The sequence below is a fragment of the Dipodomys merriami genome, unplaced genomic scaffold (genome assembly GCF_024711535.1).
Source record: "Dipodomys merriami isolate MVZ:Mamm:240054 unplaced genomic scaffold, mDipMer1.0.p SCAF_68, whole genome shotgun sequence".
In the NCBI taxonomy this organism is placed as follows: domain Eukaryota; kingdom Metazoa; phylum Chordata; class Mammalia; order Rodentia; family Heteromyidae; genus Dipodomys; species Dipodomys merriami.
This window is the reverse complement of record NW_027206268.1, coordinates 4,666,855-4,681,282: the sequence shown is the minus strand read 5'-3', so window position 1 is coordinate 4,681,282 and position 14,428 is coordinate 4,666,855. Positions and strand designations below refer to the sequence as shown.

Genomic DNA, 14,428 nt, shown 5'->3' with positions numbered 1-14,428 from the left:
AAAATACTGTATTTTCCTGAATACTGTATTTTCCTGACTTATCGTACGAGAGACCTGACTTTGGTGTTCAAAGTTTTGCCCTATTGCCTTTCACAGAGGCTACAGAGATTCTGAGCTTGATATGGAGAGAATGGAATCTAACAGCTTCCGTTAGAGACTAAGTCCCAGTGTCTGGACTGTGGGAGAATCATGGTAACTCAAGCTGAGTCCACCAGACTTGAGGGAGAGCAGAGCCAAGTGATGGCAAGAGAGAGGACTGACTCATGGGAATAATATAGAACAATGGATGAGGAGCCCTACTGAGGAGCAGAATCACCCTCAGAAGAAGACCACATTATTTTCCTAGCAGGGTATTAGGATTGCAAGTGGTGTTATACCTTCCCTTTTCCCACTGGAATGAGTATTTCTTGAGATGTTCCTCCCCATGGCAATAATGGGTGGGAAGCTAACACTTCATTTCACAACTCTCTGGCCTGGTCCTGGTAAGACTCATGAAGACCTTGGGCTTCAAGCTGTGACTGGTTACAACTGGGTGGGCATGAGCATGTTTTGCATGAGGAAGGGACAGGAATGATTGTTGTTTACAGGGAGGCTGTTATGAAGTATTATCTTGATGATTCTAATGCCATCCTCCATATCCCCCATGCCGACCCAGTCCACACTCACTCTGGGAGTGGCCATAGAGCTTGCTTCAGACTATCAAGCTAGAACGAACTTGTCAAAGCTGCTCAAAAAACAGATTGTATACATCCCGGAACTTTTTGCCTTTCCACAATCCTGACCGGAACATGTTCAGGTTAGCTTGCCAAAAGAATACCTGCAAGAGAACAGCGACAACCCAGCCAGGGATACCCTAAACCCACCTGTGCTGACATCCCATGCACTGACCACCCAATGAGGGTGCCTTGAGCCTGACTCTGGTAAGCAGAGCTGCGCAATCAATGTATAGTCTACCCAGAGGGACTGGATGGCTGAGGGCTAACCTGTTCCAAAAGAATAAATATGCTCCAAAGTTTGGATATGGCTGTTGCAGGGATAGGACTTAAGTGAGACAACTGGGTTAGACTTACTTCCTTACTACTGTGTTTCCAGGCAAACTTTATAATCTGGTTTAACCTCAGTCTCTCCTTCTATAAGATAGAGAAAATGATAGTGCCTATTTTCAGAGAGCTGTTGTGAACATTAAATGGCATGGTGATTGTGTCTTGAAGGGAGTAACGCTAATGGTTATCTAATCTTCATTGCTGCCTTGTGTGAGTTGTTTTGGAGGCAAGGCTGCAGGACTGAGGGGATGAGTTAGAGCTGAAATCCGCCTATTTCAGCACTTTGCCAGATAGAGTGCTGTGGAGTAGAGCAGGGTCCATCTGTGAGAAGGAGCACCTGCGTCCACTGTGCAGTTGTGCAGGGCTGGCTGCAGTCTTGCTGTTATTTCTCACTTCATTGCTCATTTTCATCTTGTTTGAGTCTAGGGCTGTCATTAACTCAGGGTCCCAGAAAACTGGAAATCTCTACGTTCAAAGGCTTCTCCAAAGCGATTTTCCAGTGCCAGTGCTCAAGCCTTTTTTTTTTTTTTTTTTTTTTTTTTTAACCCTGGGGCTTTCCATCTCTTCTGTTAGGGCTGACCAATTCACTCTGGTCTACCAGGACCTTCCTAGATGTAGCACAGAATGTCATCTATCCCAGAGGAAAGCCATCTTTGTTCCCAGGAAAACCAGGAGAGTGCATCTTTTTCTTTAACTTTATTGATGGAGAAGAGCCCTGTGGATAGCCACTGGTAATCCTGTAAACACGATTTGGCCTGGAGCATTGTTTCCTTGTGAGCATTTCCAAACTCTGGTTAGGGTGACTGGGGAATCCTTATGGAAGTGCCTGCCAGTTCCTTCTCTCACAGCCTATCAGCAGTCAGGACCACGGAGCCCAGCCGGGCTGTGGGTGTTTGCCTGGGACTTTTGCCATCACCCCCTCCTGGCCTGATTCCCACCTGCTCTAGTTCCCCTTCTCCTGTTCTCTGGCTCTGAGCTCCTCCTCTAGGCAGCCCCTTGGGGAAAGCACTGTCTGCTTTGCTCTTTACCCCTTTCAACCCTTGAGTCTACCTCTACTCACTGCACAGATCTAACATGGCTGCCAGCCACCCCTCTCCAGCCACATCCCCATGAAGGGGACTCCGTAGAGGATAGGCATGTCATGGAAAATGGAATCTTCCAGGCCATCAACAACTCACCAAGGTAGAGTTGCCACATAGTAAAGGCACATAAAAGAATGCAAAACAAACAGAAACACACACACACATACACACACACACACACACACACACACAAGTGACAGAGGCTATGCAGACTGACAGCTTCAGGGACTCTGGGAGCAAATTACTGGTGGAAAAGAACAGAGGATAATTTCACAAGAGGGGAGATTTGGCAGGATTTGCTAGATGAAAGAAAGACTTAGGACAAAGACCCCAAACATGCAAAGAATGTGGGCAGCTTCATATTGTATCTGCACCCTACTGAGGCATGGAGAGCTTCACACCAGGAGAAATGTGCTTTGTTATTATTGATTGTTTGCTTTCTCTTCTCAGCAAAGCAAGGGCTTCATAGTCTCCATTCTAGAGCTCAAGGATTCTAGACCACCCTGGTAGAGCTGAGGCCCCCGGAGCTGATGGCCACCAGCAGAGACGAAAACAGAGTAAGATGAATGAAAATGAATGACTGGAATGACTGGTGTCTCTTGTGGACAGGGTCCTGAGCAGTCCTCCACATCGAATCCCTTATCAGTCACTGTCAAGGCTGAATGCTGCCAACCTGGCAGGAGAGGGAGAGAGGGAGAGAGGGGGAGAGGGAGAGAGGGGGAGGGGGAGAGGGGGAGAGGGAGAGAGGGGGAGGGAGAGAGGGGGAGAGGGAGAGAGGGGGAGGGAGAGAGGGAGAGGGAGAGGGAGAGAGAGAGAGAGAGAGAGAGAGAGAGAGAGAGAGAGAGAGAGAGAGAGAGAGAGAGAGAGAGAGAGCAGGAGCAGAGCCAAAGGAGTACTTTAATTTCACAGTGATGGATGCACCCTGGCTTGCTTCCCTAAGCAAGTCTCACAGAGCCATCCAGCATCTATAGAACCAGCCCCACAGGTGTGGCCATGACAAAGACCCTGCTTCTCCTGGGAGACTCCAGCTGGACCTTCTATTCTCACCTTCTCACAGATCACCCTGACCAGGTCTTCTGGCTAAGTGTCTCTTATTATTACCTGCTGTCCTCTCGGCCTCAACTATTTTCAGCTTTAAAGCAGCTTCTGTTTCACTCTTAGAATGCTGAAGTCACTCACTGCTGCAATTGGCAACTCTAGGATGGGAGCCAGGTCTGATAGTGAGGGTCGCTTTGTCATGGAGAGGGAGTCTGAGGGTGTAGGGACTGAGCGCACCCCTGCAGGCTCAGACAGGAGTGGGAATTGTCCTCTTCATCTAATCTGAATCCCATCGGCTACAGTGAAAATAGGCAATCACACGTCACACCAATAAAAACCGTTTGTGGACATATTGTCAATCTATCACTGAAAATTTTTTTAAAGGCGTGCCTGTTTTTATTTACTGTCTAAGAACTAAACTGCAAAGTAAAACCTGGTTACTCTGCCTTGGGGTTGGGGGAGGACAGGGAGAAATGATGGAAGGGGTGGCAACGATTAAGTTGCACTGTACTCATATCCTGACTTCTGGAACCTCTTTGTACAAGTACTTAATAACAACATTTTTAAAATTGGTCACATTATTGACCATAGAAGAATTGTGTTTTTTTTAAAATGGAATACTATTGAAAATAACCTTAAGAATCTCCAAACGGGAATGATGATATATAGTTATTTTGGTATATTTTTAATAACTTTCTTACTTTAGAAAATGCGTATGGACACTGAAAAAGAAAAGACTCAGAACCATAAGTACTGTAAGTATCTATATGTGAATGGAAACAAGCTGATCGGGGATTTAGAAGAAATGGGTGAGTTTTAAAGGGAGTTTCACATGTACTCAGATGAACAGACATTAGCTCACATTGTTTTTCTGACATTTTCTAGTTCTCAGTATTGGGAGATCTGAATAAGTAGCCTTGATGGTGGATGTCAGACATGTCTGGAAACAATTCTCTACCAAGAAAGCTAAGGCTTTGCCTATGGCTGAGGCCAGTGACTGCTCAGAGAGGGAAGAAGACGCCCAGTGACACTGCTGGCTGTTGCTCTTGAAAGACCTCAAATAAACCAGCTTAGATACCAAGGGAAATCTTTATATCTACTATGAGGCTGGGAGAGTGGCTCTGCTGTTACCAGATCTGGACTGAAGACGGACTGGTCCCCAGCTTGTGGTCCTGAGGGCACTAAGGGAGCTCACTCCTGGGATGGCTGTTCTATAGCATGTCACGCATGGTGCTCACTGTCATCTGACCATAATCTTCCTGAGAACTTATTTACTTACATTTGTCTTTACAATGGAATTTTTTTAAAAAACTCAAATGAATTTAAGAAGAATAAAGTGCCTAAAATGAATACCCAGGAATATCGGCCTCCAATAGAAAGTGACCTAAATAAAAAAATACAACAGAGCATTAAGATTCAACTGAGGTACTGTACAGAGGAGGCTCTGTGATAAAGCTTTCTCCTCCCACTTTGTCAAAAAGAGAGGTTAGCAAATAGCTGAGAGGTAGAAAAGAACCTCCCAGACTGCACCTTTCTCCTTGACACGATCAGAACAATGGAAAGAGAAGTTAAAGATGGGAAACTCTGCATGAGTGGTGGCGATGCTATCTTTGGGTGTTATATGTATGTCCTCTGGCCAATGGGAGGAAACTGGACAACTGGCAGAGGAAAGAGAATGCAGCAAAACCTGGAGACGAAGGTCTCGACTGAGTGACCAGACCAGTTTACACCCACAAGGCAAACTTGAAGAGGTCACAAAATTTAATATCTTGTTTGCAAAACAGGATCAGAATAGCTGACTTTCCTTTCCCACAAGTTGAAGATTGAGAGAGAGAGAGAGAGAGAGAGAGAGAGAGAGAGAGAGAGAGAGAGAGAGAGAGAGAGAGAGTGTGTGTGTGTGTGTGTGTGTGTGTGTGTGTGTTTACAATAAAAGGGTGAATGGCTTGTAATAGTCTGAAAACATACCTTGAAAGAGAAAGATTCTTCCACAACGGTAAATTATGGATAGAATCTAGGGATGTGTATGCCCAACTTATGGATATCTGTTTATAGAGATATACACAGTTTTCAAAGGACTTTCTCACCCTTTATTTAACCAACTGTCCCTCTCCAGTGCCTAACCAAGTGATCAAGACATCAGGGCCTGATGATTCAAGTGACTACAACAAGCATTAGAACAAACTCCAGACTTTTGTTTTCTTTGTTTTTATCATCATCATCAGCAGCAGCAGCAGCACATATTATAATCACACCATTATAATCAACTTAAAAGGAAGTAAACACTTGTGGCTCATGGATAATAACAAGAATTACAATTGCAATGATGACGCTCATTATTATCATGGCTTTGACTATGATAATATGATAATATGATTTATTTGGCATCTTCTGGCTGCCAGAGAGGGTTTCAGGCACTCTGCATTAATATCTTATTTAATTCTTGTATTAGTCCCAGGAGTAGGCCTTCTGATTACTGTACCCCCAAATTCCTCCCTTAGAGGGGTTTAGTAACCTCTCTGAGACTGTACAGCTTGTTAGCCTTAATGTAAAATCATGAATATATGGTAAGTTCAGCCAGGTACAGAAAGATAAATACTGTATGATCTCACTCATCTGGAAATATAAACAAGTTGATCTTACAGAAATAGAGAACATAGCTGTGGTTGCAAGAGGCTGAGGTGAGGAGATAGTGACCAGATGACCCATAATTATATGTAGACATGAAGAACAACATTCAAGCTGACTTTAGTTAATGATGCTATGTTATATTCCTAAGAGCCAGAAGGCAGTAGCTCATGCCTGTAATCGTAGCTACTCAGGGGGCTGAGATCTGAGGATTATGGTTCAAAGCCAGCATGGGCAGAAAAGTCTGTGAGACTCTTATCTCCAATGAACCACTGGAAAACCAGAAATAGAGCTATGGCTCAAAGAGAGTACAGCCTTGAGCACAAAAGCTCAGAATAGTGCCCGAGTCCTGAGTTCAAGCCCCATGGCTGACAAAAAACAAGAAGAAAACCCCTTGACAAAATATAAGGAGAGTAAATAGTATGTCCTCAACAAAATATGTAACATCAATGCATATGCTAATTAGCTATATTTAACCATTCCACATTAATTATCTATAGACTTCAAATATCATCAAAAGACAATGTTTAGCAACTGCAACTGACAATTTTAAATGTTAATTTAAAAAATGTTGGTTGGGCATCAGTGGCTCATGTCTGTCATCCTAGCTACTCAGGAGGCTGAGATCTGAGGATCACAGTTCAAAGCCAGCCATGGCAGATAAGTCCATGAGACTCTTATCTCCAATATATGAAAAATATGGAAGTATAGCTTAAGAGGTAGAGCTCTAGCCTTGAGTGAAAAAGCTAAGGCCCTGAGTTCAAGCCCCAGTACTGGCACCTCCCCAAAAAAGTTGAAAATTAAAATTTGTAAAAACCTGTGACTGTTCACAGCTTCTGCTTTCCTTCCCAACATGCGACACTATGCTGGGTTATGGAGGCAGGCCCACAGGCAGATGCTTAGCAGAACAGGAAGACAACCAGAGTAAACCAAGCAGGAAAGAGCAGCTCTGCTGCAGACCAACACTGTAACCAACCTAATCAAACCAGGACAAATCATGTCCCAGACAATTTTCAGGGCAGCCTTTAGAGTCTCACCCAGCCTAAGAAGCCAGCCAATTATGCCCGATCATTCTCTGCTGCCTTGTCCTTACAAAAGACAAGTCCAGACTGGCCCAATGTAGACAAATGAGCACTTCTATTATCCGTGAAAGGTAATCTAATTCCCTTCAAATTTAAAAGTCTCCACAGTGTCCTAACAGGCCTCAGTGGGGCATATGTAGAAATTAATAAGTTCATGGTGTGCCCAGCTTCCTTTCATTATCATTTTTTTCCCCATGAGGTAGAGAGGATTTCATTATTACTCAAGGAATTGTCTGTATCAGATTCACTAAGAAGGTCAAGTCTACAGAGCTCAGATTCTGGGCTTGAGACAAGTTTTACTGTGATTTGGCTGCTCGGGTGAAACAGAGACCCCAAAGCAATGTGAGAGAGATCTATAGAAGGAAAGAAGTTCAGTGGCTATCCTCACCCATCTCAGTGCCAGTTGCTCATTCTCAGCATCCTGGAAAGTTCTATTGTTTTATAGATGATGGCAGTAAAGTGACTCTAACCAGCCATGCCACCATACTGTCACTAAGTTACTACTTGTGAGTCAGATGGGGACTCACTCTAACATGTGAATAGAACTGCGAAACTCATACAGCTTTTCTGGAAAGTGGTTTACTCCATTTCAGGAACATGAGACTGTCTGACCAATTAGCTCCAGTTATAAACACACATCCAAAGAAATAGAATCTGAAATATAGACCTGAGCTCACCATTAAAAAAGAGTTAGAAACAGGTAAATTGTGTCTTGGTAAAGAAGAATGGTAAACTACAGAATGTTCATTAAGTAGAAAAACATTTAGCCACATATCCATTTTTAGGAGAAAAATTAGTAAAATTATATAGTCATTATTTCAATATTAATTTCTTATTTATAGTATTATTCATAGAATTTAATCAGATAATATTAAGCCAATCCAACACTGTGACAGACATCTGGTAACAGAAATTTATATTGAATAGGAGGTATGATTTCAATTTTGGGGAAAAGGTAAGAGTAGAAAAATGACAAAATATTATAGAAAAGTAGGAAAATGAAGGAAATCTAGTTAATTGTTATGAGTGGCAAGAAAATATATACTTTGTGCTTCTTTCTGAGCTTTACTATGTTTTATATAATCAATGGTCATAATTTTTATTTTTCCTTCCCTCCCTCCCTCCCTTCCTCCCTCCCTCCTACCTCCTCTTCTTCCAACTTTTCTGTGACTATACTGGGGCTTGAACTCAGGGCCTCATGCTCTTGCTTAGGCTTTTCTGTTCAAGGCTGGCATCTTTATCATTTGAGCAACATCTTCACTACTGGCCTTTTGCTAGTTAACTGGAGATAAATGTCTCTCAGTTTTGTCAGTCCAAGCTGGCTTCCAACTGTGATCCTCAGATCTCGGCCTCCTGAGTAGCTAGGGATTACAGGCATGAGTCTTTGGTTCCCCAGCTAATGGTTTTTACTTAGATAAAAATCAGTTGAGATTGCATGGTTCTAAATGATATTTTAGCAGAATCTATGTATAAGATATTTTTCCTTTAAAAAACATTGTAAAAGGATAGGGAAGAGAAGAGTAATAAGACCCAGCAAAAATGGTAGAGAGAGAATAAATTTCCACAGTGCTTGTAGCTCACTTCATGGCCTAAATTGGAAATAAAGACTCAGGGAAAGGGCTGGGAAAGTGACCCATGATGCACAAGCAGTTGATAAGGGAAGACTAAAAGCTTCAGTTGACTTGGAGAAGTGATAGAGCTGGTAGATATGAATTTTTCAATTTTATGAGAATGATAGGGATCTGAAATAAATCTTCAGTATTTTCTTTTTAAGATAAATGTTTTAAAATAAACGCCCACGGCATGGATGGATGGCTAGTGCCTGTGTCCTGTCTGAGAGCGGATCATAAATAACACTGAGAAAAATAGCTTTGGCCATTCTAAAAAGAAGCTTTTTTTTAAAAACTCTTAAGAGCTCGGCAGATTATATTTTGATGCATTAAGCTAGATTTTTTTAAGGCAGCTGCAAATAACAGGTGGAGCATAGAAATTGTCTTTAGTTAGAAATAACTACTTAGGGCTTGGCATGAAAGCAAATCTTAGTTTCAAAACCTGTCTGAACAACTGTGGACATATCTATGGGTTAGAACACAAATTCAAATTTAAAAAGCACTTGATGGGTTCATGACCTAGGAAAGACTTTAGTGAAATCTCAGGGTGAAAATTCAAAATTGTTTCTCAGCCCTACCATGTAAATCAGGTAATCTTTCATAAATACAAACTGTCAGATAATCAGATTTGTTTGAAATATATATATATATATATATATATATATATATATATATATATATATATAAATTTTTTCTCTGCAGGTCCGTATATTCCAGAGCCTGTAGCTAGCTTTACTGTAGGCATTGGTTTTTCTGCTCACTAATGGAGGAGAACAGAAGCTGCATCAGGGCTAGACATGATGAATAGTCAGGCATATTCTTTATCTCATAAAGTGATTGCTTCACTACCCTGAGATGCCTTAATGGTACTTGTTTACTTCCCATTCCTGCATCATTAAATGTCTCTGTGATGTCTGAGAGTGAGGTCAAGTATCTGATGGCAAGTTGAATGAGAGGTTGTGCTTGCAAGAAAGGCTTCTGAACCCAGCTGTGAGAGCAAGGACTGAGAGAGGCAGGAGCACACACTTGATCTAAAGAGGGAAACCAACCCAGCACCACCATGGCCCTCTGCTTGTTGAGAAAAGTGTGGAAAAACATACATTGGAAAAGATGATAGCCTCACCAACTAATGGTGATGTGAACAATGGTGATGTACAAGACTGAAGTGAGATCTCCTATCTCTCTTTCTGCATAGAAATCAAATAAAAATGGATCAAATACCTTCATGTAAGACAAGAAAGTCTGAAACTTCTACAGGAAAACAGAGGGAACAAACTCCAGGATACAGACACAAGAAACAACTTTCTGAATAAGTCTTCAATAGCTTAGGAAATAACAACAGGAGTTGACAAATGGGATTGCATCGAATATAAGCCTGAAAAGCTCTGCACAGCAAAGGAAACAACTGTCAGCATGAAAAGACAGCCCCACTCCAGACAGGGAGAAAATCTTTGCCAGCTATTCTTCTGAATGGGATTAATATCCATAATCTATAAAGAATTCAAAATAAATTAAGAACAAAAAAAATCCAATCAAAAGGGCAAATCCTGTAAACTGTGTTCGTTCAGATGAACAAGTACAGATGGCCCACAAATACATTAAAAATGTTCACTCCATTAAGGAAATGCAAAGCAAAACACCTGGATTCTATCTAACTTTGTCAGAGTAGTTATCATCAAACAAATTCCAGAGATAAAGGAGGTTGAGTGGGGTTTATGTGGTGTATATGGAATGTAAATCAATGCAGCCAGTGGAAATCAGTATGGAGGTTCTTCAAACAACTAAAAATAGTAGTCTCATTTAGATCCTTGCTATACCATTCCTGGTACATACTTGAAGAACCCAGAGTCCACACACAATAGAGATATCTGGACACTCACATTTATTGTACCATTATTCACAATAGCTAAGTTATTGACTCAACCTAGGTGCCCCTCAATACAAGAAGAAAATGTGGTATATACACAATGGTGTATTATTCAGCCATAAAGAAGAATGAAATTATGTCATTAGCAGAAAAAATAGAAACCATCATGGTTAAGACAAATAAACCAGATTCTACAGATTCTAATATCCAAGTATTACATGTTTTCTCTCTTATGTAGGATCTAGATTTTTTTTTAAAGTAAAATAAGTAAAAGGAGGACTTTTGGGAGGAAGGTAGCACCACTAGGAGGGCAGAGAAGGGGACAAGAGAGGAGGATGGTGAGGCAAATCTGATTGGAATACACTGTATACACCCACTAAACTGTCAAGATGAAATTCATTATTCTGTACAATCAACAAAATTTAACAAGAGGGAAGCCCAGCCAGGTGTGGCTGGCATGTGCCATGTCTATAAAGGTATGCTGAGGCAGGAAGAGCACAGAAGGCCAGTCATGGCTACATAGACAGACTGTCTCAAAAAAAAAAAAAGTGAGTACCTCTATGACTCACCTCTTTATTGAGATCTGACTCAGCAAAGCCGATCAGTATCCCAGGTCTTATTTCAAATTGTTAACTTTCTAAATATCAAGTCTACTTAAAAAAAAAAAAAAAAAAAACAGAAAAAAAAAAAAACAGTACACAGTGCCTGCCAATGTAAGCATTTCCATGGCCCAAACACTGTTCATCATATTTGCTTAAAAACTCTGGTTTCTGGAGCTGGGAAGGTGGCTCAGTGGTAGAGTGCTTGCCTCGCATGCATGAGGCCCTGGGTTCCAATCCTCAGCACCACATAAGCAGAAAAAGCCAGAAGTGGTGCTGTGGCTCAAGTGGTAGAAAGCTAGCCTTGAGCTGAATTGCTCAGGGACAGCGCCCAGGCCCAGAGTTCTGGTTTCTACACATTCCTAAGAATTGCCAGTTCATCCCAACACTGTACTAGCTTTTTCCCAGACTGGCTAAGAAGGTTTGGGGAAGGTACATCATGTCATGGGGGATATATGGCCTAGGATTTTCCCTCCTAAAGTGAGGGTTAGTTGTACTGGGACTTTTGGGGATGTTTGGAAGATGTATGGAAATACCCCAATTCTAAGCACCATGCAAGCCACAGCGAGATCCCCTTGGTGGTTACCATTCTCCATGAAGTAAAGATAAAACCTTCTTCTGGGAGTGGAGAGCATCTCCCCCACGTTCTGCAAGACTGCTGTTGGATTCATCTTCACCTAGTGCTGGCTTTAACAACCCGCCCCCATCACTCCTGACTTTATAATGTTCCATAATGGATAAAGGGCCCTCACGGTGCTTATCGCTTTATACGTGCAAAAGAACCAATTTTTCCTCGCCCAACTAGCAGACAAACTGTCAGAAAAAATAGACTTCGCCATGGCGAAAACGTCTGCCTGGCACCCATCTATCATAAAGCAATCTTCTAGAAGTCTTGAAAACCTTCATTAAATTTCCTGTCTTTCTCCTGACAGTTATAAAATGGTAACGACATTACTCACGATGCAGGCATCTTCAGAAATTCTTGGTCCAATCCCTTGTGCCTCTGACAGTGCCTGTCACCTTGTCCCTGCTCAAATCCATGGAAACATGGGACATGGTAGTATCCCCATATAGCCTTGCAGGGCCTAGCCCTCACAGAAGGTCAAGGGGGAAAAAGCTGCAGTCATCTGGATAACAGTGAGAAACCTCTCTCTCCAACAGAAATGGAAGGCAAAGGTATTTTTCCTTTGAATTTCCCTGCTCAAAGACACATACACATTTAAGCTGAAAGGCAGGACCTTGTCCTACTGTTACCATCTACTTCTTGATTCCTTCTTCTTTCCCCTTTCTCTTCCCAATATACTAAGCCACAAGTATCTACATATCCATGATATGTGGGTATCAGGGATGGTGGAGATGGTAGGGGGTGGCAAGAATGACCATACATTTATCACCTCAGTGGATTCTTGCTCTAGGGATAAAAAAAAATCCACTGACTTCACTAATTGAATTTCTTCAAATTGTGAAGGGTCACTTAGCAATTCACCACCTCTCAGCAGAATAAGAAATAAAGAAAACCACCATATGCAGATGCAGAATAGACCCCTGAAGTCACAGGTATTCAGTGTTACCACCACTGGTTGCTCCAGACACACATGGGGTGACGATGGCACATTTTCAAAGCCCTACCTGCGCTGTGTAGATGGAGGTTTCACATGAAGTGTGACTTCAGAATGAGTGGAATCCATTCATGCTAAGTCATCATCTTACCTGCGAAAGGAACTGGTGCATCTTTATCCAGGGCTACTAGGGGTGGATCCAGAATGACTGTGTCGTTGTTCTCAGTTATAACTCCATGGTATGATGTCTCAATCCATGGCTTGTGTTTGTTGACTAGAAAGAACAGAAAACAGAAGGTCATCATATGAATGCATAGTGTTAGCATCGTATAATTTTGCCCAATCACAGGCTCTCATGTAACCACCCTAAGGAAGAACACACAGCAGGCTAGCCCATTTTATATCTAGACAGGGGTTCAGCAATTCACCCTAATAATTCACACACAAGGTAAAAGGCAGCATCAATACCTAACACAGGGCTGGGAAGGTGGATCAGTAGTAGAGTGCTTGCCTTGCATGCATGAGGCCCTGGGTTCGATTCCTCAGCACCACCTAAGCCGAAAAAGCTGCAAGTGGTGCTGTGGCTCAAGTGGTAGAGTGCTAGCCTTAAGCTGAAGAGCTGAGGGAGAGCACCCAGGCCCAGAGTTCAGGCCCACGACCAGACCCCCCCCAAAAAAAACCCCACAATTCTATCTATAAAATACGAATCCTCTACTTCACCAAAATTCCATTATTGCTACTTCAGAATGCCCAGTGTAGGGAAATAGTAGTATTTTAAAACTTAAAATTTCAAACATTAGTATCTATTAACAGCTATTTCACAATCCATTATTGATCAATAAATTCGCAGATTATGTGTATATGTAGTGGGATTTCTGATCTCAGTATAACTGGATCCATATTTAAGAGTTACTAGTACATTTTGCTTATGTGTGTATGTGTATGTGTGTGTGTACAACAAATTTTGCCCATAGGCATTGATTGCCCAGAGGTATTAATGGTGGTTAGAGAATTAAATTAACTCTATACTAGCATGAAGAGTGATCTTTCAGGACTCTAGGCATTCACACACAGTGAGACCAAAGGATGATACTCCTAGGGGAGGAGCACAAAGGTGCAATACCTATGTACCTGTGATCATATAAAATAATGTTTATCAATATGAATCTAGGAAATAGAAACAAGAGGTTTTTTCTTTGTCGTTTTTGTTTGATTTCTGTTTGCCTAGTTAGTTTATCTGTCTTTGGGAGAGCAAGGAGGTACAAAATAGAGGTGACAAAGGATAAACAAATGCAGCAGTGGTACTCACAAGCCATTATTTGGAAAACCAACTACATACAACTTGTGAGTGGGAACAGGAGGGGAAAATTGGGTGACATTGTCCAAAAAACTAAAAAAGTACTCATGACCTAACTTACGGAACTGTAACCCCTATGTACATCACTTTTATAAAACATTAAAAAAGAGTAAACTTTCTAAAGTATTAACCTGGTTACTCAACTATGAGTTTCTTGGATTCTTTTAAAACCTCACATACTTTCACAGAAGTCTGAGTGCAAAGTAGAAGCTTTAAAAATGAAATAACAAGGATGTAGCTCAATGATAAAGCACTTGCCTAGCATGTGTGAGGTCCTGGGTTTGATCTCCAGTCTCACAATAAAACAAACAAATCCTAAAATAAGCTTAGCATGAGTCCTGGAAACTCAAAGTTGTTCTGATGCCAGCTCTCCCTCACAAGCTGCTTTCACAGTTTCAAAGATGCGGTCACATACCTAATGCCATTCACAGCAACTTGTGAGGTAGGTGTGATCATCATAAAGACAATGAAGAAAGAGCTTCCCAAGACGTGAGTTCCCAAAGACAACCACATGGTAATTAATAAGTGAAGAAACCAAAAGCTAATGCTTTGACTGGGTAAGTTAG

General features: G+C 41.7%; 1 protein-coding gene across 3 annotated transcripts in view; it reads right to left on the bottom strand.

The window, feature by feature from the left end:
* Positions 1-14,428, bottom strand: part of Clstn2 (calsyntenin 2) — a 355,004-nt gene that overhangs the window by 186,776 nt on the left and 153,800 nt on the right. For all 3 annotated transcript variants that reach the window (XM_070005522.1, XM_070005520.1, XM_070005521.1), the window contains exon 2: positions 12,657-12,779. In XM_070005522.1, the coding sequence (XP_069861623.1) occupies positions 12,657-12,779 (123 nt within the window). The remainder of the gene's footprint in view (positions 1-12,656; positions 12,780-14,428) is intronic.